Consider the following 24,411-nt stretch of genomic DNA (forward strand, 5'->3'; position numbering starts at 1 on the left):
ATGCCCGGCCCGTGGGAGGCTACTTGGAGGTTACTCCCCCCTGCCTGGTGGCCGGGGGCCTGGCCCTGCAGTGCTGCTCGCCCGCCTCTCCCTCCAGTGGAGGGAGTGACGTGGGAATTTAATGAGCACCTGTCCAGCACACGGCACAGTCCTGGGCTCTGGGCTCGGCCGTGTGGGGGTTGTAAAGAAAGCCCAGGGAGTCTGAAGTTGAGTCACGGGGCTTACAGGCCGGCGTTCCCCTGTGCCCTGCCCTCCGGGAGCCTCCTGGGGGTTACAGCTGCCACTTCTGCAGTGCCAGACTTAGTAACTTGTTGTTCTGCTGTTGCGTTTTCATTGCAACACGAAATGCAGATCACCATATAAAACAAGTATATAGCTTATCCATTTATTTTATTTTATTATTTTTTTTTTTAATTTTTTTTTCAACGTTTATTTATTTTTGGGACAGAGAGAAACAGAGCATGAACGGGGGAGGGGCAGAGAGAGAGGGAGACACAGAATCGGAAACAGGCTCCAGGCTCTGAGCCATCAGCCCAGAGCCCGACGCGGGGCTCGAACTCACGGACCGCGAGATCGTGACCTGGCTGAAGTTGGACGCTTAACCGACTGCGCCACCCAGGCGCCCCAATTATCCATTTATTTTAAAGCAGCCTCCTTTGGAGGTCAAGATGCTGAATTTTGCCAGCACCCCAAAGACCTCCCCATACGCCCCTTCCCAATAATAAATGTCCTTCTCTGCCTCCCAAGTAGCCACTGCCCTGACTTTTAGGATAGGCACTTCCTCGCCATTTTCCCTAGTTGTGTCATCCACGTGTGCCTCCCTGTACTCTGTGGTTTATTCTTACCCTCCCTTTAAAAAAAATGTGTTCAAATAAAAAACATGGTTTTCAGTTTATTTATTTATTTTGAGAGAGACAGAGACAGCACGAGGGGGAGATGGGCAAAGAGAGAGGGAGAAAGAGAATCCCAAGCAGGCTCTGAGCTGTCAGCACAGAGCCTGATGTGGGGCTCCATCCCATGAGCCATGAGATCATGACTTGAGCCGAAACCAAGAGTCAGATGCTTAATGACTGAGCCACCCAGATGCCCCTCTCCCTTTTCTTTTCTTTTTTTTTTTTTAATTTTTAAGCATGTATTCATTTTTGAGAGACAGTGGGGGAGGGGCAGAGCGGGAGGGAGACCCAGAATCTGAAGCAGGCTCCAGGCTCCGAGCTGTCAACACAGAGCCCCATGCGGGGCTTGAACTCACAGACCATGAGCCAAAGTCAGACCTGACGTGAGCCAAAGTCAGAAGCTTAACTGACTGAGCCACTCGGATGCCCCTGATGGTGCCTTTTAAGTGTATTAATCTACAGGTTTGCCTCTTTATCCCTTTCTCTTTCTTATAATTTACCAGTTGAATAGCCAGGCTGTGTGGCCCATAGAGTTTCCTGGGTTTTGCTGATTGGACACTCATGGGGCAGTGTGACATGTTCCTGTGTCCTCTGGAGCCCCTGGCTCCTTTTATTGCACCAAACACAATGTCTTCCATAGAGGAAGGAGCTCGGTGACCATTTTGTAATTGAAGTTGATGGGTACGTGGAATCTTTGGTACATGATTCATTCATAATTGAGATACCGCATTCCATTTCCTAATTTCCAGAGCCGCTGGTTACTTTGAAACAACTGACTTCTGGGGCGCCTGGGTGGCTCAGTCAGTTAAGCGTCCGACTTCGGCTCGGGTCACGATCTTGCGGTCCGTGAGTTCGAGCCCCGCGTCGGGCTGTGGGCTGACGGCTCAGAGCCTGGAGCCTGTCTCGGATTCTGTGTCTCCCTTTCTCTCTGCCCCTCCCCCGTTCATGCTCTGTCTCTCTCTGTCTCAAAAATAAGTAAACGTTAAAAAAAAAAAAAAATTAAAAAAAAAAAAAGAAAAAGAAAAAACTGACTTCTAGGAAAGCCTCATTTTTTTTTTTCTTTAAAAAAATTTTTTTAAGTTTATTTATTTATCTTTGAGGGAGAGAGAATGAGCATGAGCAGGGGAGGGGCAAGAGAGAGGCGGGGAGAGAGAGAGAATCCCAAGCAGGCTCAGCACGGAGCCCGAGGCAGGGCTCGAACTCACGAGCCATGAGATCATGACCTGAGCTGAAATCAAGAGTCGGACGCTTAACTGACTTGGCCACCCAGGCGCCCCAGAGAACCTTGCTTTTAGATGGAGTATACACTGCAGTTCTAACCCACTTACTCGTTTTTTGTCTCTCATGCTTCTTTAGGACCGTAGATCCAAGACCGAATCCTGGAATTCACCTTACTCTCTGGGTTATTCTAAAACTAGTCGTTCTGTGTCTCAAGCCTGTGCTGGCAGTAACAGAAACTCTTACGGGTTTCTAATACTTGCTTTTGAGCTTTCTCAAACCACGTGCACATACGTAGCTGTGCGAATTCGCGTTCCGTTTATGTCAGTCAGGAAAGGGAGAGGTGGGGAAACCGTTGTTTGTCTGAAAGAGTCAGGAAACAGGCCCTTTCCATCGGGTCAGTATTCCAGCCAGTGGAGCGTTCATCTGTGCCCGTGATGTGCATGGTTAATCAGTTCCCGAAGCATCCTTATCCAACTAGATACATGCACACTACACGTGGCCTATAATTGAACTTTGCTTTGATGAGTCAAGATCTTATACTTCCTCAAGCCATCACCATCAGTGATTTTTAGACACCCCAGAAGTCACATATAAAGCTGAATCTGGCATCAGGGGCACCTGGGTGGCTCAGTCAGTTAAGCATCCAACTTCGGCTCGGGTCATGACCTGCCTCATGGTTCGTGAGTTCGAGCCCCGCGTCGGGCTCTGTGCTGACAGCTCGGAGCCTGGAGCCTGCTTTGGATTCTGTGTCTCCCTCTCTCTTTCTCCCCCTCCCCCACTCACACTCTGTCCCTCTCTCACTCTGTCTCTCAAAAATAAACATTAAAAAAATTTTTTTAGGGGCGCCTGGGTGGCGCAGTCGGTTAAGCATCCGACTTCAGCCAGGTCACGATCTCGCGGTCCGTGAGTTCGAGCCCCGTGTCGGGCTCTGGGCTGAGGGCTCGGAGCCTGGAGCCTGTTTCCGATTCTGTGTCTCCCTCTCTCTCTGCCCCTCCCCCGTTCATGCTCTGTCTCTCTCTGTCCCAAAAATAAATAAACGTTGAAAAAAAAAATTTTTTTTAAAAAAAAATTTTTTTAAAGATACATCTTGTATCAATTTTTTTTTTTTTGCGGTCTTTTGTAACTTTCTCTTCGATTAGAACGCTTGCTGCGTGACAGTCATGGGATTGAGGCCTCTTGAGATCCCTAAGAGAGGAAAAGGAAGGGACACCAATGAAGTTGAAAGGCCGCCAAAGGGCCCCTTGAAGAGCCAGGCTCATGGTGCCAAGCCCCTGGGAGGATACGGCCACGTGTGCACTATCGGCCGCATGGCCACTGGGACGGGTCTCCTGAAAGCAGAGAGCCTTGGCTATTCCAGATTGTTAGAGACGGGCTTCCTCTTTACTCTCGGGGGGAGGGGGAACAGAGGAAAGGGGGCTGGTCTCTATATTACCTTGACAGGAGGCCCATATCTCAGTTATGCATATTTTTCATGGATTCAAAGGGTCCACTACCCACCAGGAGCTGTGGGTGCTGTGTACCCGGTGGTGAACCCAAACGAGCCCGGTCCTTGCTCTCTGGGAGCTTACAATCCAGAGGACGGGCCCGACCGTCAAGGAATAAGCAAGCAGACCAAAGAAGAGATGGGCGATGAGGGAGGTGGCATAAGGAGAAATGAAGGGGTGCTTTAGACAGGGCGGCTGGGCCAGGCCGGGGCATTGCCCATGCCCAGGCCGTAGGGCAGGCTGGGTGGTTTTTGAGAAAACTGAAAGCATGTCCCCCTTTTTTTTTTTTTTTTTAAGTTTATTTATTTATTTTGAGAGAGATAGAGAGAGTGGGGAAGGGGCAGAGACAGAGAGGGAGAGAGAGAGAGAGAGAGAGAGAGAGAGAGAGAGAGAGAGAATCACAAGCAGGCTCCACGCTGTCCGTGCAGAGCCTGATGCAGGGGTCAGACTCAACGAAACTGTGAGACCACGAACCTGAGCCCGAACCGAGAGTCGGACGCTCACGCGACTGAGCCACCCAGGTGCCCCTGAAAGCACGTCCCTTTAGTTGAAGCATAATGAACAATCGGAGCTGGAGTTCTGCCACCTTCTCAAATGTTCACTCTTGATGCGGAACTTGATGCGGAACCATTAAGTATTTTAGATTTCCCCTGGGAACCTCCCCCCGGGCTATGGTCACAAGAAGTTGGAATGTATGTATGCCATTTGAACATGGTTGATTTGCTCCTGATTCTACTTAAAACGAGCAGCTCCAGGTGCCCTTGATCGTGTCCCGGGATATCGGGCACGCGTTCCTGGTACAAGAGAGTGTCGTCAGCATCCTGTAGTGTCCCAGGCACAGATCACCGGGAACTCTCAAGTTCTAAAACTTACCTTATCACACCTTTTCTGTATCTTCTTTATCAGCTATTTGGTTTTCACGGATCTCCTTTCCACATGACCAGGTGGGCGTTAAAATACGCACAGTTTCTGCTTGATTACATTTCATTATTAAAAGGTATTTTTTTCATCTTTCACGAGGAACAGTCCAGAGACGGGAGAAGCCTAGGAGCGGTCGTTGGAAATGACCTCCAAACACCAGCAGGGTGGTAGGGTCTTGGCGTTGAGGATCGTGCTGAGTGTCCCATCATCACTAGGTTCATTGGTGGCAGAAAGGAAGGGGGCCTGCCTCTATTACGCCTTTGTGCGCTTGTCGTGTTCGAAGGACAGCTTGAACTCACCGAGGCTTTCCGGTGCTCTCCCCCTTCCGTGTGGCACGCACATGTCTGACTTTGGTTTTCATGTCAGTGTAGCCCTCTATTCCTCTTTCCCCTTCTTGTCACTCGAGACTGATGGCCCTGCCGCAGGAAGGCTCACCATGTCACTGAGCAGCCAGCAAGCCCTGTTCCAGAACAGCACTCGCTGTTCCTTGCGCCCTGCTGTGGGCACACACCCTGTCGCCCCACACGCGGTAGGATTTGCTCGTCCCCAGCTTTCGTTCCTTCACCTGCTCCATTTTCCATTACCTGTCTGCTTTCAGATTCCCCTTCACTCTCCCTGTCTGTCCTTTTTGGAGGCTTGCTTTCCTCACTCACTCCTGTGACTTCCCTTCTCCTTCTCAGGGGGTTCATCCACCCACCTCTTCTCGTATCTGTCCCTGTTTCTCAGTCTGCTCCTTCTCTTCCTTTCCTTCCCGCAATTTTTCTGCTTCCTGGCCTCACCTCCAGGACCCATGTCTCACCTTCCGTGATGCTAATTGCATCTGGCATTGAACTTTGATCAGTTACCCGACTACCAGCAGCAGGCTGTGTGCGTGCATCGTTTAGACTTCACGGTAGACTCTGGCACGTTCTGCCTTGCATGTGCGCAGGCCCCCAGCGCCTAGCTGGGGTCCCGGTGTAGAGGGGTGGGTGGCTAATACATTGTGGTGGAGTAGAGAAACGAACGAAAGCCTGGCTGGCCGGCTCGATGGGGTCCATTACATACAGTTTCTGGCTCAGAAGAAATGTCTGGATCTTGAAGCTTCCAGACTCTATCACATAGATGACACAGGATGGGTAGCCAGATGACGGGTATAGGAAATGCCCTGTGTTGTTTATCGCGTGACTGAGTGCGAATCTCTGTGCCGGAGGGGAAAGAATGTTAGTAAGTGTGGGTTGTAGTTCTGGCTCGTCTGCTCCTACAGCCTCGCGTCAGAAAGTATAAGCTCTCTGAGCGTAAGTTCGTTGATTTGAAAGTGAGCTACCCTACCCCCGAGTATGTGGGAAGAGATGTGTAGAGGCACCGTATGAATTACAAAACACTGGACAAGTAAAGCGTTGTTGTGTTGCCTTTATTAATCGTAATACAATTAAGAATTTAAACTTGGACTCTTTGCGGCGCTTGTGTGTTTCAGTCGCTTAAGCATCTGTTGATTTCAGCTCAGGTCATGTTTTCACAGTTTGCGAGTTCGAGCCCTGTGCCAGGCTCTGCACTGATGGTGTGGAGCCTGCTTGGGATTCTCTCTGCCTCTCTCTCTCTCTCTCTCTCTTCCTCTCAAAAATAAATACACATTTAAAAATAAAATAAAGGGGCGCCTGGGTGGCTCAGTCGGTTAAGCGGCCGACTTCGGCTCAGGTCATGATCTCGCCGTCTGTGAGTTCTAGCCCCACATCGGGCTCTGTGCTGGCAGCTAGGAGCCTGGAGCCTGCTTCGGATTCTGTGTCTCCCTCTCTCTGACCCTCCCTGTTCATGCTGTCTCTCCCTATCTCAAAAATAAATAAACATTAAGGAAAAAAAATTTTTTTAAAAAGTAAATAAAAATAAAATAAAGTTAGACTCTTCACAATGTAAGTATGTGATTTGCTTTTAAACCCATCTGTTGAAGGAATGTGTCTCATCATCAAACGCTGAGGGACGGCATGTAGTTGAAGCCATAGAGAGTAACTTATAGAAAAGCCTCCCTTTTATAGGCATTTAGGAGTAAAAGTAGACAAAACAAAAGACAGTGAAAATAGATACGCACTTCTTTAAAAAAATTTTTTTTAATGTTTGTTTATTTTTGAGAGAGAGAGTGAGTGTGAGCTGGCGGGGAGGGGGGCGGCAGAGAGAGAGGGAGACACAGAACCCGAAGCAGGCTCCAGGCTCCGAGCTGGCAGCACAGAGCCTGACATGGGGCTCGAACCCACAAACCATGAGATCATGACCTGAGCCAAAGTTGGATGATTAACTGACTGAGCCACCCAGGCACCCCTATTTATTTATTTTTAATGTTTAGTTTTGAGAGAGAGAGAGAGAGAGAGAGAAAGAGAGAGAGAGAGACAGAGACAGAGTGCCAGCAGGGGAGAGGCAGAGAGAGAGGGAGACACAGAATCTGAAGCAGGCTCCAGGCTCCCAGCTGTCAGCACAGAGCCCAACGCGGGGTTCGAACTCACGGACTGCGAGATCGTGACCTGAGCCGAAGTCGGATGCTCAGTCGACTGAGCCACCCAGACGCCCCTAGATACACACTTCAGATAGCACATATTTACACAAATCAGTGTGATGGTTTCCTTTATGCTGATACTTTTAATGCAGAGATGTAATATATAGTGTTCTATTTCTGATACAGGTGAGTTGTAGAATGCCCATCCCCATGAGCTGCTTATCTTAGAGTTTCAAAATTCACAAACTTGAACTTGCTTTGCGTACTTCCCAGACGGTGGGAGAGAAAAACGCACGCACTACATTCATCAAAGATGTTGATTAAGGTCTTTCTTCCTTAATTTCCTTCCTTCCTTGAAACCTTGGTCCCCTCCGAATAGCGAAAGCAGTCAAACCCATCTCACTGAATTGAGTCGTGCTGAGTGCGTCTGTTTCCGACCCTTGCCGAGCTCCTCGAGCTCCTCGGATTGGCAGGCGGGCAAGAAGGGCCCTGCATCCGGGGCCTCTGTTGGTGTCGTGTTTTTCCTGCCTCAGCCAGACCCCCCCATCGTGTGCTGTCTCTGAAGTAATCCTTCCTTCCTCCTGTCGCCCCTACAGGCCATGCAGGACGCGCTGGCAGACCTTCCAGAATGGTATGGAATAAAAGGCATGCAGGCCCACTGGATCGGGGACTGTGTGGGCTGCCATCTGGACTTCACACTGAAGGTGATCAGGCAATAGCGTCCCCATCCATTAAAGCTCCCAGATGCCCTTCTGCGGTCTCAGAAGCCGCTGAGCCCGTCAGCGGCTCGGGACGGCGCCACGGCCCTGTCGCGTGGAGAAACCCTGCCGGGCGCACGCGGAATCCCAGGCTTCGTGGTGGCCGCATTTTTAAAGCGCAAAGAAACAGAAACTGACTCTGATCACATGCTTCTACTTAACCCACTGTGTGCCGAAAAGTCTCACTTTAGGATGCGACCAGTAACACGTTTCTTGAGGGGTTAAGTTTACATTCTGGTTTTGGTGCAAAGTCTTTGGGATCTGTGCTCTCACACTTTCAGTAATACTGGCCACTTCCCAGGTGCCCCGTGGCCTCATACTGCTAGTGGCCACCCTCCTGGACAGCGCAGATATACAGAGCTTTCTGCGGGTCCACGAGCTCCCGGAAATGACGTGTGCCATGTCGTGTGGGCATTTTCCCGAGCAGCGGGCCCAGGGCTCCAAGGGGTTCATGTCACAAAGCAGGTTAAAAGCCGACAGAGCCGAGGTTACCGCCATCTCGGAACTGGGCACCCTCGAAGCTGGTAAGGACTGGGGTTTACCCAGGGTTCCAGAGAGCTGGCCTGTGCGGAAATGCTGCTCAAAGGTCACCACTCAGGGCCCACCTACTCTGGAAGGTGCCCCTCAAACCTCTTCCTCGTGGTCCCTACAGACTAGATAGTTGTCGTGTTGTCGTGTCTCACCTGGTGGGTTCTGTGTTTGTTTTTTAATTCTTCTGATGTCTCTTTCCTGCTCAAGGCTTTTGTGCTTTTTCCTTTAGCTCCAAACTCATCCCTCACCTTAGGCCAGATCTGGAGGAGGGGACAGCAGCCAAGACGCAAAATTGACCTGCCTTTCTAGAGTCTTCCTACCGGCAGCCATAGTGGTGTCCCCGGGGTGGAGCTCACGCTGCCCTGTGCCATCTCCCCCACGGAAGTGGTCCCCCTCACCCCAGTGGCAGACATGAGAAGCCCCCCGTAAGAGAGCCGGGACTTTGAAAAACAAATCCTGAAACGACCAAATCCTCTTAGCACTCTTCAGAGAAGGTGGTCAGATTTCTGAATTTCAGTCCAGCTGCGACTTTTGTTCCAGCTCTCAGGGCCATCTCATTTGAGGGTCCCGTGCATTCGACTGGGTCTGGTCCCCGTCTCGAAGGCCTTTGCTCCTCAGCCAGGGTAAAGGCCGTGGGCCTCTGAGCCGTTCGGCCGCCTTACATGGGACGTCTTCCGTATTCTCTCCCTTTCCCGGCATTTTTTTTATGAAAATGTTTCTGTCTCCATTCCTGGGCCCACCTAAAAATGAGATGTCTCAGGGGAGGGGACAGGCCTGGCTCCGTAGGTGACACCTGACTGGCACTCAGGCCATAGTGTCGACTTGCATGTCATTGGCGTGCAGTGAGCGCATTCGAAGGATCGTGTAAAGGGGGGAGCATCTGTCCCCTCTAGGTCATATAATTTGCATTCGGTTGATGCCTAATGTATGCCTCTTCCTTAAAAGGCATTTAAGCAGCCCTGGGAACACTCAGTCATGAGCTCAGCTGTCCTTTCTTTCCTTCTTCAAAATGGTATTAGCCTCAGTGACTGTTTTTTTGAGTAGAAAAGTAGATGCCTCGGGGCGCCTGGCTGGCTCAGTCGGTTAAGCAGGTGACTTCGCCTCACGTCGTGATCTCACGGTTCGTGGGTTCGAGCCCCGCGTCGGGCTCTGTGCTGACAGCTCAGCGCCTGAAGCCGCTTCAGATTCTGTGTGTGTGTCACTCTCTCTGCCCCTCCCCTACTTGTGCTTTCCCTCTCTCTCTCAAAAATAAGCAAACATTAAATAAATAAATAAATAAATAAAATTAAAAAAAAAAACCCAACTAATCAGATCATAAAATGGGCATAGGACTTAAATAGATTAGGAAAAAAAAAAAAAAGATGCCTTTAATTTTTTTCCTTTACCTTAAGTCCTGGAGGAAAGTATAGCCCCTTTGTCAGGACAGAAACAACATAGTGTTGATAGTTATTTTTGATTCGTGAGCAAAGGAGCCAGGGAACGGGGAGGGCCTCTTTCCCAGCATGCTTTGACCACCTGCGCTTGGGGGCCGCCGAGCATGCCTGGCAGGGGGCACCAGGGAGGGCTTCTCCAAGAGGAACTGGATCCTCCCCTCTCTTGCCGGTCTCTGCCCCTGCCAGGGGCCGTCACAGGGCCCCACGTGCCTGGGACTGCAGCCAAAAATTGGCCCCAGTGCTCGGGAGGGACAGGAGGGGAGGGAGAAGGGGATGTGGCCGGGGAGCACGGCAGCCCGGAAGGAGCACTGAGGAATGGAATGACTCTGTTTTCACTTGCCAGGTGGACGGGCACGTCACGGGAGAAAAGCTGACGGCCTACACGGCGACCCCCGAGGCCATTTACGGCACCTCCCACGTCGCCATCTCTCCCAGCCACAGACTCCTGCACGGGCACAGCTCTCTGAAGGAAACCTTTCGGAAGGCACTCGTCCCTGGCCAAGGTGAGCTGGCAAGTTCAGGCCACCGCTGGGATTACACCTTAGGGACAGCGCTTCCCAGGTTCACGGTCCTTTCACATACGTCGTCCTGTGTGATTTGTCCTTCACCTGGGCCTGACTTGGTACTATTTTATTTTATTTTAATGTAAAAAATTTTTAATTTTTTTAGGTTTATTTATTTTGAGAGAGAGAAGGGTAGGGGCAGAGAGACGGAGGAGAGAGAATCCCCCGTGGCAGGCTCCACACCATTAGCAGAGAACCCGATGTGGAGCTTGAACCCGCGAACCACAAAACCATAACTTGAGCTGAAATCAAGTTTGGATGCTTCATTGAGCCACCCAGGTGTCCCTAAAATTTTTTTTTTAATGTTTATTTATTTTTGAGAGAGGGGGGTACACGTGAGCAAGGGAGGGGCAGGAAGGGCGAGGGGAGGGAGATTGGGCGGGTCTCAAACAGGCTCCATCCTCCACGTGTAGCCCGATGCAGGGCTCGATCCCACCACCCTGGGATCATGACCTGAGCTGAAACTAAGAGTCGGACACTCAACCAACTGAGCCACCCGGGCGCCCCTGCTTCTTGAGTTTCTGACCAAAAGCTCAATTCTCTTTAAATATAATCTAGATTTAAAACCCTTTTCTGATAGGAATCGAATCTCCCGCTTAATGTATAATTCCATCCTCAAATACAACTCTCCTGATGACGGCGACAGGGAGGAAGCCAGTGAGAATCAGAGGAACCATTTTCAACAAGTTCATTTTAATATTTTAAAGAATTCCCACCGTAATCTGGGCAGATGAGCAGAGCGGTCCTCAGTACACGCCTTCAGTCCGTGGGTCAGGCTGCCCTGGAATCGGCCCAGAAGGTGCTATCGGTCAGTGCGGATTTGGGGAGTTTCTGTGCGTTAGTCCGGATTCTGTGGTTGCACGCAACAGAATCCATCCCTGGCCAACCCAGAGGACAGAGGGAACATGCTGGAGGCTGTGGGAAGCTTGCTGACCGGCAGGAACGAGTCGGGAAGAAGACTTGGCCCAGGGCAGCCGTGGGGTTTTGGCAGCTGGAGCTGACAGTCTGCCGAGCGTCACTGACTGAGTGAATCTGCTCCCACCTCGCCCTCAGTGCTGGGGCACTTGGTCCAAGATTCCTGTTGCGGGGAAAGGTGTCTGAGTGGTGTAAGTGAGGCCCTTGGCCTCTTTCTCGGGCAAGGGAAGGGCGGACACATTCCTTGTTAGACCACCAAGACTATAACCAGTGAGGAGGGGTAGCTCCCCCTCAACAAACTCGGAGGCTCTTACCAGAGGAAGGCGGTACGGGCCCCGGGCAGGCGAAAGGAAGTCCCCCATCCGTTAGAAGTAGGTCTCCGGAGAAATGTAAATATTTCTATAAAGATCTCATCCTTGTTCCCTTTTCATAGACTAAATTTCAACCCAGAGCACACAGTCTGAATTATCAGGGTCTGAATTATTTGACTACAGAAACGATAGTGATGGTGATGTCAAGTTTCTGTTTGTTCGTTTGTGTGTTTGTTTTCATTGCTGTTCTTAAAATAACCAGAATGAAAAATTTCCAGGCTGGAAAGATAGACAATGTCATCCCAACGTCCCTTCGCTTGAGATATAATTGCTGGGGCACCTGGCTGGCTCAGTCAGTAGAGCACACAACTCTTAATCTCAGGGCCATGAGTTTAAGCTCCATGCTGGGCATGGGGCCTACTTAAAAAATAAAAATGAATAGAGACTTAACTGGTTACTTCCAGTATAAAGCCAGGTTCAAATCAGTGAGCACTCAGGAAGAGCCTGCTCCACGCTAAGCACTCAGGGACGCGCAGAGGACCGCAGGTCCGCCTTCTTCCGTGGGGTCACGACAGGAGGGCCAGATGCACGTGCGATTCACTCTGGCACAAGACGGATCTCATCTGCTGTCATCTCTTGTTACATCAAAATGGAAGACAAGACTTGTGTTAAGATTTCGGTCCAGTGTAGCTCTCTCTGGTTTACTTTCTACCTACTCAAAAGAAATACTGGGTTCTTTTCAACTGTTCGTTTAAAGGGAAAACTCTGAGTTTTTCACTCTCAGGAGCATTTTGAGATTCTTTGTGGGCTGTGATGGTTGAATGATATCTAAAATCAAAAGACAAAAAAAAGGTAAAAATCTAGCTCTTGGGTTTTGTTTTCTTATGGTGAATCTAGTGACACAAATGAAAATGAGGTCATATTAACAGGGGCTTAATGAGATCATATATTCTAAAAGATGGAGGGGTGCCTGGGTGGCTCAGTCCACTAAGTGTCTGACTCTTGGTATCGGCTCAGGTCATGATGTCACGAGTCCTGGGTTGGGCTCTGCACTGAGCATGGACCCCCCCTTAAGATTCTGTCTCCCTCTCTCTCTCTGTCTCCCTTTGTTCCTATCCCTGCTCATGCGTGCATGCTCTGTAAAATAAAAATTTTTGAAAAAATGTATATATAGGAGATGGCGTTCCTGACATGAGAGGCACTGTATCAATTCCAGACATTTTAATGTGTAAGAAATTAAGAACTTATTTTAGCAGGTGCAAAGAGTGTTGTTTTTGTGATCATTGTTTCATGATCGTCGTCGTATTTTAACCGTGAATGGTTCACTAGCTTCCTTCTCACCTCTTCTTAATAATCTCTGAAATAATTCCAAATGGAACATTCCGCCCAGCGCTCAATGTTCCAGTTCTAATTTCCAGTGTGGAAATAGCCTCTTTGCAGATATCAACGTATTCAAAGTCTCCAGGTTATTTTGCGCGTCAAGTCTCTGGATTTTGACACGTGGCGTTCACTAGTGATGTCAGGCCAGCGCGGTGCCTTGGGTATGAGGGTTTTTCCAAAACTCACACTTAAAGTCACCACACGAATATGGCTCTGTGCCTTCTTTGGCCTCTGAGGTTACATTCTAAACCCAAACATCACATCGCTGTTGTCATTTGCCATTGCCGGCCGGCTCAAATCAGGCGAGCGGCTTGTTTTTTCCATCCAGCGTCCGTCCGGTTTTGAGGGTGACTAGTGACCACTGAAAGTCAGGGCAGCACTCAGTTGGACGCACTGGATCTCCCTGCAGCCGCTAAGGGGGTCTCTGTCTGTCAGCTCCTACACTGGCACAGGATGGCCAAGGTTCTGGTCCCAGAGCCATCCTGTGACTCAAGGAAGGACACTCGACCGTTGTGAGTTTGGCTTTCCCAGCGGAGAGGGCAGGGCGGTTGCGGAGGCCCTGCGGGTACAGAAGGAGCCCCGAGGGGCTCGGAGGAGGAGGGCGACACACGTGGATGGGGTGATGCTTGGGTGACAGAGTGGCATGCCATGAGTTTAGGTAAGAGACGGTGAGGACAGGAGAAGAGCGGTGGTCAGAACGGAGGGGCCGGAGCAGCTCCCAGAAGTGTCTGGAGGGCAGCGAAGGCAGAGGCTTGGGGACGCCGCCCTGATTCCTGGCCGGGCCGACTGGGTTGCTGATGTCATTGACAAAAAGTACCGTGTTCCACTCAGCCTCCTATAATTTGGCATAGATTCCTTTAAGAGAGCAAAAAGTCAGGTGCTTCCCTCCAGAGTTCTTGAAATTGAGTTTATTTTCATCATTGACGTTGCCGCCTCCCCTCAGCTGACCGCCTCTGACTTAAGTCGTGTTATGTAAGCTCTGACTTGATGGAAGCCACAAACCATAAAAAGCATCAATAGGGAAACATCACCAGAGTTCTAGAAGCTGTTCTGTCTTTTCCTGGCGTCTTTTCTTACATTTCTGATATTAAAATATTCAAACCCTGAGGCTTTGGAACCAAACATTTCAGTGCTGAGTCACCAGTGGTCTACGTGATGCGTGTTTTTGCCCAAAGGGTAAATGAGGTCTCCCCAAAGGGTTCCTCAGAACGCTGTTGTTGTCAACAGCATCAGAGAGCAAGAGCCCCCCCCTCCCCGGGGGCCCCGGAGCATTCAATAATTGCTGTCGTCGTCCCCTCTTTCTGCTTAGTATCTGTGTGGGGACGGAACCTTTGCTCTACACCGTGACTGCCTAAGAGAGCAGAGCAGATGGCGTGTTTCACACTTACGTGACCACACAGCCCTGTTTTCCGCAGAACAGGGCCCGCTTTGCTGAACACCGAAGGGAATCCATCTGCCTGTTTTTTCCCAGAGGGCACGAAAGACCTGCTGGCTTTAGCGGCGGGCCCCGGGGAGCAGCGGGCACCTTTTCTGCCCGGGACATTTCCTTTGCACTGATGTGTTTGGGAGTTAGGGAGCCACTGCAGGAAATGCTTCGGGGACTTGGGGTTTCTCCGTGGCTTCCTTGTCTTCCTGCTTTGCGTTGCCAGCGCCTGATCAAGGAGAAGGACGGAGAGCTCTAGACCTGGTCGAGAGCTTCAGATTTGATTTGATTTTGTTGTTTCTAAGAAATAGGTTTGGACCAGGGACAGCATGCAAGTTGCTGGTCTGTGATCATTACGGGTCTGCCAGTACGGGTCTGTGAACAAATCAGTTCACAGACTGATTTGTTTTTCCTCGTTGAGATATAATTCACATACCATGAAATTCACCCTGAATTTAATTTTTTTCATGTTTATTTTTGAGACAGAGTGTGAGCGGGGCAGGGGCAGAGAGAGAGAGAGAGAGAGGGAGACACAGGACCAAGCAGGCTCCAGGCCCTGAGCTGTCAGCACAGAGCCCGACGTGGGGCTCGAACTCACACACCACGAGATCATGACCTGAGCCGAAGTCGGACGCTTAACCGACAGAGCCACCCAGGCGCCCCTCCCTCCTTTTTTCATTGTTTCACCCTTCAAGTGCACAATCCCGTGGTTGTTGGTCTGTCCACAGAATTACACAACCGTCCGTCAGTGTTAGAACATTTTCATCACCCCAGAGAGATCCCACAGCTCGTAGCAGCTGCCCCCAATCCTACAGTTTCCCCCCAGCCCTGGGCAGCCACTAGTCTACTTGCTTCATGGATTTGCCGATTCCGGACATTTCGTATAAATGGAATCGTGCGGTCTTTGTCCTTTTGTGACTGGTTTCTTTTCACTTAGTGTAATGTTTTCAAGCCCATCCATGTTGTAGCCTGTGTCCGTACGCCATTCCTTTTTCATTTCAGGATAATGTTATGCATTGTACTCATCCGTTCGTCGGTTGATGGACATGTCGGTTCCACTTTCTAGCTGCTGTGAATGATGCCGCTGTGCACATAAGTACAGATTTCTGCGTGGACGTATGTTTTCATTTCCTCATATATGTATCCAGGAGTAGAATTACTGGCTCATATGGTAGTTCTGTGTTTCACTAGTCGAAGTGTCAGACTTTCCCGCAACAGCCGCACTGTTTTACGTTCCGACCAGCAGCGTATGAGGGCTCCGATTGCCCCACGGCTTTGCCAGCACTTGTTACTGTCCTTCTTTTCGAGTATGATCATCCTAGTGGGTAGGAGTGGTGTCTCACTGTGGTTTTGATTTGCATCTACCCAGTGGCTGATGGTGCTGAGCATCTTTGCATGTGTTTATTGGCCATTTGTGTACCCTCTTTTTTAATGTTTTTTTTTTTTTTTGAGAGAGAGAGAGAGAGAGAGTGTGTGTGTGCATGCACACACGCACGTGGGCACGCAAGTTGGGGAGGGGCAGAGAGAGAGAAAGAGAGAGAGAGAGAGAGAGAATCCCAAGCAGGCTCCACGCTCAGCATGGAGCCCGATGTGGGGCTGGAACCCATGACCCTGGGATCAAGACCTGAGCCAAAATCAAGAGTCAGATGTTCAATCAGCCGAGCCACCCGGGCGCCCCCATTTGTGTATCTTCTTTGGAGAAATGTCTATTCAGATCCTCTGCCCGTTTTTTAATTGAGTTGTCTTTCTGTTGTTGAATTTTAACAGTTCTTTACATGTTTTAGGTACAAGTCCCTTATCAGATATATGATTTACAAAGATGCTCTCCAGTTCTGGGGGTTGTCTTTTCACTTCCTATCTTCCATGTAGGTCTTTAGTCCGTTTTTGAGCTAATTTGTGTATATGGCAAAAGTGAGGATCCACCTTCATTCTTTTGCATGTGGTCACGTTTTTGTAATATATGTATTTTTAACATTTATTCATTTTTGAGAGACAGAGAGCAAGCAGGGGTGGGGCAGAGAGAGAGGGAGACACAGAATCCAAAGCGGGCTCCAGGCCCTGAGCTGTCCGCACAGAGCCCGACGCGGGGCTCGAACTCACAAACTGTGAGATCATGACCTGAGCCAAAATCAAGAGTCGGATGCTTAACCGGCTAAGCCACCCCGGTGCCCCTCCATCTTTCTTTTTAAAAATTAATTAGTGTTTTGTAGGATCCAATTAATATATGTATATCACGTGAAAGTCAAAGTCAAAGAGTGTTAGCAACAGCAGGAGCTTCCTTCCCCAGCCCCGTGGAATCCTTTTAGGTGTGTTACTTAGGCTAGGAGTTTGGTGGCTATGACAGAGTCCTGACAACACGGTGACTTAAAAAGACATAAGTTTGTTTCCTGCCCACATGAATCTCAGAGCGAGTATAACAGGTCTGCTTTATGAGTCAGTCACGGCCAAGGCTCTTTCGGCCGTCCCACTGTGCCCTTCAAGGCTCTTGGCCTTCCCTGTGTGCTCTGAGACGTTCAGCACATCGTCTGCATTGCGTTAAGTAACCAGCAGAGAATGAAGGGCGTGCCCCTTCCCTCTGAGAGCATGACCTAGAAGTCGCTTCTGCACGTACCCCGTGGCCACACCGGCGGAAGGGAGGCGGAGCAGTGCTGTCGTGAGCTGTGCAGCTGAGCGTCCAGCTAAGTGTTTTGTTGCTGAGTCGGAGGGAGAGGCAGGTCCGGGGTCAGCCTGTGCCCCACGTGTTTCTCTGGTACAGCCCTCCCTGTGTCTGGGTAATGGGCCTCCCCTGCTTCCCCTCAGCTCACCAGTTCTCGACATTACCTTGCGACTTTGACTGTCACACCTCGTCTCCCGTCCTCCTCCTCACGTTTTCTCGTGACCGCAGACTTCACGTGTGTGCACGTCTTCTTTGAGGAGGGGCAGTACGGAATCGGAAACCCGGGTCTCCCCTTTGGGAAATGGCAGCACTTAGGCGGCTCGGGCAGCAGGTGCCTCCCAGCTGTGGTACCGTGGGTGCTGAACCTCTGCCCTGGAGACCCGTTTGGGTTGCGTGTCACTCTGTCCCCACCCTAGCCCACCCTTTACTTCCTCACCCCCCCCCCCCCACCTCCTGCCGTCAAGGTGAAAGGTGAGAAGAGCCGGTCTAGGTGCCTACAGAGCCTATCTTTCCCTCTTTGAAATGAATAAATCTAGGGGTGCCCGGGCGGCTCAGTCAGTGAAGCGTCCAGCTCTTCATTTCGGCCCAGGTCATGACTTCACAGTTTGTGAGTTCGAGCCCTGCATCGGTCTGTCTGCTATCAGCACAGAGCCCACTTCAGATCCGCTGTCCACGCCCCCCCCCGCCCCTCCCCAGCTCGCACACGTACACGCACTCTCTCTCCCTAAGATACAATAAACATCAAAAAATAAATAAATAAATCTTACTTCCTGGGCATATTCTAACTTTGGGGTTTGTAAAACATATTTCAGATAAATGATAGAAAGTCTTAAAACACGGCAAATACAGGTAGTAAGAGTTCACAAATTATAACTGCGGTCAGTTGCTCCTGTTGCTGTAAGCACAAGTGAGCTCGCTGATTGTTTACCACTCCTCATCCCTTCTTCCTTTGGGACTGCGTTTGTGTCTTCATGCTTCCATTCCTGCACATCGTCAGTGAAGATTCATCTATTAATGGCTCGTCTCCCTGCTGTGGTAGTTGTAACAAGCTTCATTTAAGATGGCACACTGTTTGGATAATTCCAAATTAAGCGTTTTGTTACGACCACGTAAATACCATTCACAACTGAGCCAAGGACACTATGGTTACTTTTTCCTTTTGGTAGTACTTTCTGTTTTGCCTGAAGTTAATGATGTCTTCTTTTTTTTTTCCATCTGCTTTGTGTTCTTTGAATTTCTAAGTCTTCCCACACCCTCCTAGGGGCTCTTTGAAACTCCTCTCAATACAAGTTTTCTACACACTCCAACCTGTCAGATCAAATGTATTGATCCCTCTTTTCCCCCCCGGAAGATGCTTCTTGGGCCCTCTATCCTGCTCAGACCTGACCTGGTCACTCTCTAGGCCTCTGCTGCCCATCTGCTGCCTAGGGCTTCCCTCTCTCTTTGTTCTGAGAGTCTCCTGACCCTCTTTCCTTTGTTGGAGCCTCTGTTTCCTAGATCCCGTTTCTGTCTCTTTCTTAATTTACCCCTTTGTTTTGCTGGAACACATCCTCTGCTGTCTCCTGAGAAAGAGTAAGTGGGAAGAACTGTTCTGTCTTTATATGTCCGGATCTCTCCTGCTCTCTGCTTAGTTATTCTCTACTCTCTTATCCACTTCCGTTTTCAGGTGTAAGGATTTGGAATTCCAGACATCTCCTAGTCATCGTAGATGTTTGTGTTGCTTGTTCTTCTGTATATTTGAGGTATTTTTTTTTAATGTTTATTTATTTTTGAGAGAGAGAGAGCACATGAGCAGTGGAGGAGCAGAGAGAGAGGGAAAGAGGGGCTCAAACCCACCAACCGCAAGATCATACCTGCGCCAAAAATCAAGAGTTGGCCACTTAACCGACTGAGCCACCCAGGGGCCCCCTGAGGTACTTTTCAAAAGGAAAAAGGAGTGGCGGGAACGTCTTTTACCGCCTGGAAAGTAAACACGCCATTTCACTTCTTTGGTTGTGAGCATAGATGAACATTTTTGTGTATTTGCTTCACCTTTTGACTTTCTACTGCTGTGAATTATCCATTGATAACTTCGGAGAACAGATTTTTTTTTGAACCGTTAGCACAAGACACAGAAGTCCCAGTGCTTATTTTTCTCACTTATCTCCTCTGAGACTCAGATGGTGTGAGTACCCCAGCTGTCACTTGCTCTCGTTTTCAGACTGCCTCACGCCCGTGACGGCCGTGAACATGCTCACCCAGCGGGAGGCCCCTGTCGTTATCTTGGCCAAAGCTGACTTTGAGGGCTCTCTGGATTCCAAAATAGGTGAGTAGCTATTAAAATAATATTTTAATATTAATTAATATTAACTTAATATTAATTTTAATATTTTAATATTAATATTAAAATAATATAGGATAATCAGGATAATATACTTAGCAGGCCTCCGATCAAAACCCCAGGCTGTCGTCAACTGCAGTTGCTCCCTGCTGACTCCATGGTCTGTTTTGCCTCTGGAAAAAAATGATATGCCCGTCATTTAAACACCCCTTATTTAATAACTACATTTTGAAAATATACCCAGGAGTCCACACCTTGCTAGTTGCTATTGAGAGTAATAAAAAGTATCCGGCCGGTAGAGCTAGTTGGTGAGACGCATACGTATGGTACGGGGAATAATACAACTCAGATGAACTCTGATTTCGGAGCTCCTAGAACCAACAGCAACTGTGGAGATGGGGGTTCTGAGCACGCATGATGGATTGGGCTGGGTTTTGGCAGAGGTCTGTGGGGGAGGTGAACTTGAGCCCTCCAGGGAAGGGACCGTGACACAGCAGTAGGGCTGGAGGTGCATTTAGAACTGAGCGTTGGATGTCCCCTGCGGCCTCGCTCGTCCCTCGCTCATCCTCAGGTGTCGTCACCTAGCGGGGCTCGGGGGTGAACCAAAGGCTGAAAACTAAATGACAGCGCGTGCAAAATCCGCCCTTCGGATGGGCCCGAGCGCCCCTCTTCTCCAGTATTCTGGCTGCGGATCCCAGCCACTCTCAAAGTGCCAAGAATCTGCAGAGAAAGTTCCTTCCACTCTCGGTTTCGTGGCACCCGGAAGAAATAGCATTTCTTATCAACATCACGTTTTCCCTCCCAATTCCCAGATCGGTTTTTGGCAAAGAGATTTGAAGAACCGGCCAAACAGAAAATGGATATTAAGGCATTCAGGCCATTCCCTTCTGACCATTGGAACCTGGAAAATGTGTTGCTTGAGAGAAATAATTCCTTCTATTTACTCTTACGTATTTTATAATTAGTAAGATTCATTAATACAATCAGCCAAGATAAACAATAAAAGGACCTCTTGTTGACGTGGCTTTTTGCTTTTACAGGGGGTGAGGGGAGGGGTGTATTTTGAGTCAAATTACTGGCACAGTATTGAAAACTCTGGAAGAAAAAAAAAGTCTGATTTTTTTTTTTTTTTTTTTTAGGATGTGCCTGGAAATAATTTTTCCTGTTGTCTTGAATTCCCACAGTTACATTATTAACATTTTCTAAGTTACTGCTTCTTGCCTTCCAAGAAGAGCAATAGAAATAAAAAAGAGATAAAGTGGTGTTTTTGCCATTTCATCTGCACTTTACAGAGTAGTTCATGTCCGGGGCACCTGGGTGGCTCAGTCGGTTAAGCGCCCGGCTTAGGCTCAGGTCATGATCTCACAGCTCATGAGTTCAAACCCCGCGTCAGGCTGTGTGCTGACAGCCCAGAGCCCGGAGCCTGTTTCAGATTCCGTGTCTCCCTCTCTCTCTGCCTCTCCCCTGTTCTCACTCTGTCTCTCTCTCTCTCAAAAATAAAGATTAAAAATAAAATAGTTCACATCCTGCTGAGCCCCACATAACCCACACTGTGGTCCAAGGCATTCTTTATGTGGTCACATGAATTTTTTGGCCACAGTGTCTCCTTTCGGACATTTCTCCTCATTACCCCAAACCATACGCTTTGGGAGGGTAACAAATGGACACTTTCCAGTAGTATTTATTGCTTGCCATTTGTCCTCACCCTTCCTTCAAGTCCACTCTGAACATCTGTCTGCCTCGTTAGGTGCTTTTTGTCAGTAATCTCAGCCGGGACACCACAGAACTTTCCATCACACCACGGAGCGTTCCGTCTCCCCAGGGAGCTTTAAGACATGTCTCCCAAACATTAAATCACCCTCGTAGGGCGGTGTTCCAAGGAGGTCGCCCGTGGAAATGTGACCGAAAGCACTGTATGCGTTGCCCTTAGTTTTCTCTCCCAGTGGCCACATGACGCGTCGTGTCTGCAGGGACGTTAGCAGGTGTCGCGGCTGACCCTCCAGCAGGAGCTCTCCACCAGGGGCGATTTGGCCACCAGGGGACGTTTGGCAGTTCTGCTGTCATTTTTCTGTCACACTCGGGGAATGCTACTGGCAGAGACCAGGGACGCTCCCCAACATGCTACAGTCCTCGGCACAGCCTCACAGCTAAGTCCAGGAGGCCAGCAGTGCCAGGACTGAGAACCCACGGGCAAGCTTGTGTGTATGAATAGCCGAAGCCGACAGTAGGCCTTGGCCCTCTGCACGAGTGATTTACTTATGCTCGACTCCGTCTCCAGGGCATATGTGGGTTGAAGAATAAATTTCTGTTCGGAATGAAGGTACCTTTGCCTTTGGGAACAGAGCCCAGCGTGCAGAAACACAGTTGTCAGCTTTCCACTTCCGGACCAAATGGATTTTTCCAGGGTGCCCGGAAATGCCAGGGTGCCCTGCATCTCAAGAGAATGCCACGGTCCTTGGTCACTGAGGGAATTCAGACAAGAGGCTTCTCCAGATGCTTGTGCTTCCCTGTCTCGGTGACACAAAGCACCCCGAGTCGTGTATTTCAGAATTACAACTCTTTTTGAAGCACAGAATGAAGACTTTAAGAAATAGGGGGGTGGGTTTCTCCAAGGCAGTGCTCCTTTTTCCCGAGGAATGCGCCGTGGTTTTGTAACTTCTGTAGCTAAAAGAGGGTCTCCCTCGGGAAGCTAAAGCCGAGGGTGTTGGTGCTGTCGATATCTCTGACTTGAGCATTTGCAAAGAAGGTGTTCTAGGGGCGCCTGGGTGGCGCAGTCGGTTAAGCGTCCGACTTCAGCCAGGTCACGATCTCGCGGTCCAGGAGTTCGAGCCCCGCGTCAGGCCCTGGGCTGATGGCTCAGAGCCTGGAGCCTGTTTCCGATTCTGTGTCTCCCTCTCTCTCTGCCCCTCCCCCGTTCATGCTCTGTCTCTCTCTGTCCCAAAAATAAATAAACGTTGAAAACCACTCTTTAAAAAAAAAAAAAGAAAAGAAAAAAAAAGAAGGTGTTCTATGCTTCTCCCCTTCTGAATAGGAATTCCCAGCACCAGCCCAGAGGACGCCAGCTTAGCCCAAACCCTGGGCCTCCCCTACTCCGAAGTCATCGAGACTTTGCCGGATGGCACAGAGAGACTCCGCAGCTCTGCTGAGGTGGGTTCCCCATGGCGCGGGCCTGACAGCTTCTCAGATCATGACCTTGGCCTGGATCTGATGAGCTGTTTTCCTTCAGGTGCAGATTACAACCTGCCATTTCACTCATCCCTACACCTAATGGTCTTGCAGCCTCGTTTCTTAATCTTTGAAAACAAAAGAACATTCTTTTCTTCAAGATCTAGAAATTTGTCACCTCTAAATCAAGCCTAATCCTAGGTTCGTGGTTATCGTAGTCATTCTATTCTGGGAATCTCCTGCTGGAAAAAAAAAAAATCTCCCCTTCTGGGAAGACTGATTCCCTGGGAGAGTGACTGAAATTGGCTGTTCTCCCCAGATTATTGACTTGTTTCTACCTCAAGTTGAACTCGCCTATGGAAATGAACACTGAAGTTAAATCGCGTTTATTCATTTGGTCCAGGTTATGTCTTGGCAGGTGGTAGGTCTGGCAGGATTTGACCTCAGCCTTGCAGTTGCCCCAGGCCAGGGAGTATGATGGAGGAGGTAGGGTGAGGGCTAAGTGGGAAACAGCAGAGCTGGTGCTTCTCGAACTTGAGCGCACCCCAGAGTCGATGGGCGCCTCGTTCGGACCCAGAGTGCCTGGCAGCTTCTGACTCAGCGGTCCCAGGTAGAACCCAAGAATTTGCACTTCTAGTAAGTTTCAGGTGCTTCTGTTGCTACTACTGATCCAGGATCCCTATTTTGAGGATCCCTGGCCCAGAACCTTGCTATTCAAAGTGTGGTCCCCGGACCGGCCGCACAGGCATCACTTGCTAGATGTGGAGCCTCTCAGAGCCCCCTGAGTCTAATAAGATCCCCCATGAGATCTGTGTGCTTATTGAGGTTTGACTCTTCTGGTTTAGAGCGCTGTTTCTTAAACTTGGCCGCCCTTCGGAAATACCTGGAAAGTGTTTTAAACTACTGATGCTTGAGTCCCACCCCAGAAATTCTGATTTGACGGTTACAGAGTGGGAGGCATGGATTGAACATCAAGCGTGTTCAGAGCTCCCCACGTGATTCTCTTGTGCAGCCGAGTCTGGGAACTGCCGGTGTCACCTAGTGAGTGCCTCCCTGGCCGTGTCTCTGAATCGCCCAGGAGATGCTTACTGGCCCCAGGCTGGGTGATCCTGATTCAGTTAGACCTGGAATTCTGGGATTTTCAGGTTTGGGAGTCCCTGGCTATGGGCTATTTTGTAGATATGTATACAGATAGACATATACAAAGAATAAGAGTGTGGCCAACTTTTTTTCCTTATGTGAGTGACGTTTTCTGAGTTCGTGTTTGTGCCTTCACTTCGTAAATGGTATCCCCAGATGTGAGTCATGCTCTCAGATACAGAACCTTAAACCTTCTCTTCAACCGTGTTGGGGCAGGCTCCCTGGAGGAGGTGCAGAGCCAAAACCAACGTGCCCGTAGCGGAGCCCTCGATGTCTCAGCAGGGCAAGAGAGGAGGCACTTGTGGCCAAAATTAGGCTCTCCAGGCTCTAGACTGAATATCTAGGACAACAAATGCTTTTTGGCAGGTGGAGGGGGAACAGGTGGTGAGAGGCTCCTGTCATCCGTGAGCCTCTGGGATGTAAAGACAGTGATACGTGGAGGAGGTAGACTTCCAAGAGAGCTTGTGATCGTTTGCCCCGTCATCGTGTGATGGCGGGGGTGTGGAGCATGGAGTGCGGGCCTTGCCGCGGTCACGAGCACTGCGTGTTCTTCGGGAGACCCTGCAGACCCCAAGGACGGGGCTGCTGTTGATCAACAGCTGCACGTATTTCTGCATGTGCCTCATGCTCGTAAGCTCCTTGCGGGCGGGGGGCAGAGCATAATTATCTTCATGCCCCCAGTGCCCGGCAGGAGCCTGGCACATAGTAGGTATGCGGGCCGTCTTCAGTGAACCAATTCCGGGGTCCCCCGAGCCCCCCGTTGGCATTCCATGCCGGTTCCATTCTTACCATTAGTTTGGTTCTGAGAAGGGCATCAGATGAAAAGAGAAATTCTA

The 24,411-nt window shown here is 49.7% G+C and overlaps 1 protein-coding gene across 1 annotated transcript in view; it reads left to right on the plus strand.

Annotated features, from left to right (window-relative positions):
* The window catches only part of LARS2 (leucyl-tRNA synthetase 2, mitochondrial), a 171,442-nt gene that overhangs the window by 89,775 nt on the left and 57,256 nt on the right, over positions 1–24,411 (plus strand). Inside the window, 4 exon segments of the mRNA XM_043587211.1 lie at positions 7,577–7,684; positions 10,046–10,205; positions 19,151–19,255; positions 22,302–22,417. Coding sequence (XP_043443146.1) covers positions 7,577–7,684; positions 10,046–10,205; positions 19,151–19,255; positions 22,302–22,417 — 489 coding nt within the window.

This window comes from Prionailurus bengalensis, chromosome A2 (genome assembly GCF_016509475.1).
Source record: "Prionailurus bengalensis isolate Pbe53 chromosome A2, Fcat_Pben_1.1_paternal_pri, whole genome shotgun sequence".
NCBI classification, from domain to species: domain Eukaryota; kingdom Metazoa; phylum Chordata; class Mammalia; order Carnivora; family Felidae; genus Prionailurus; species Prionailurus bengalensis.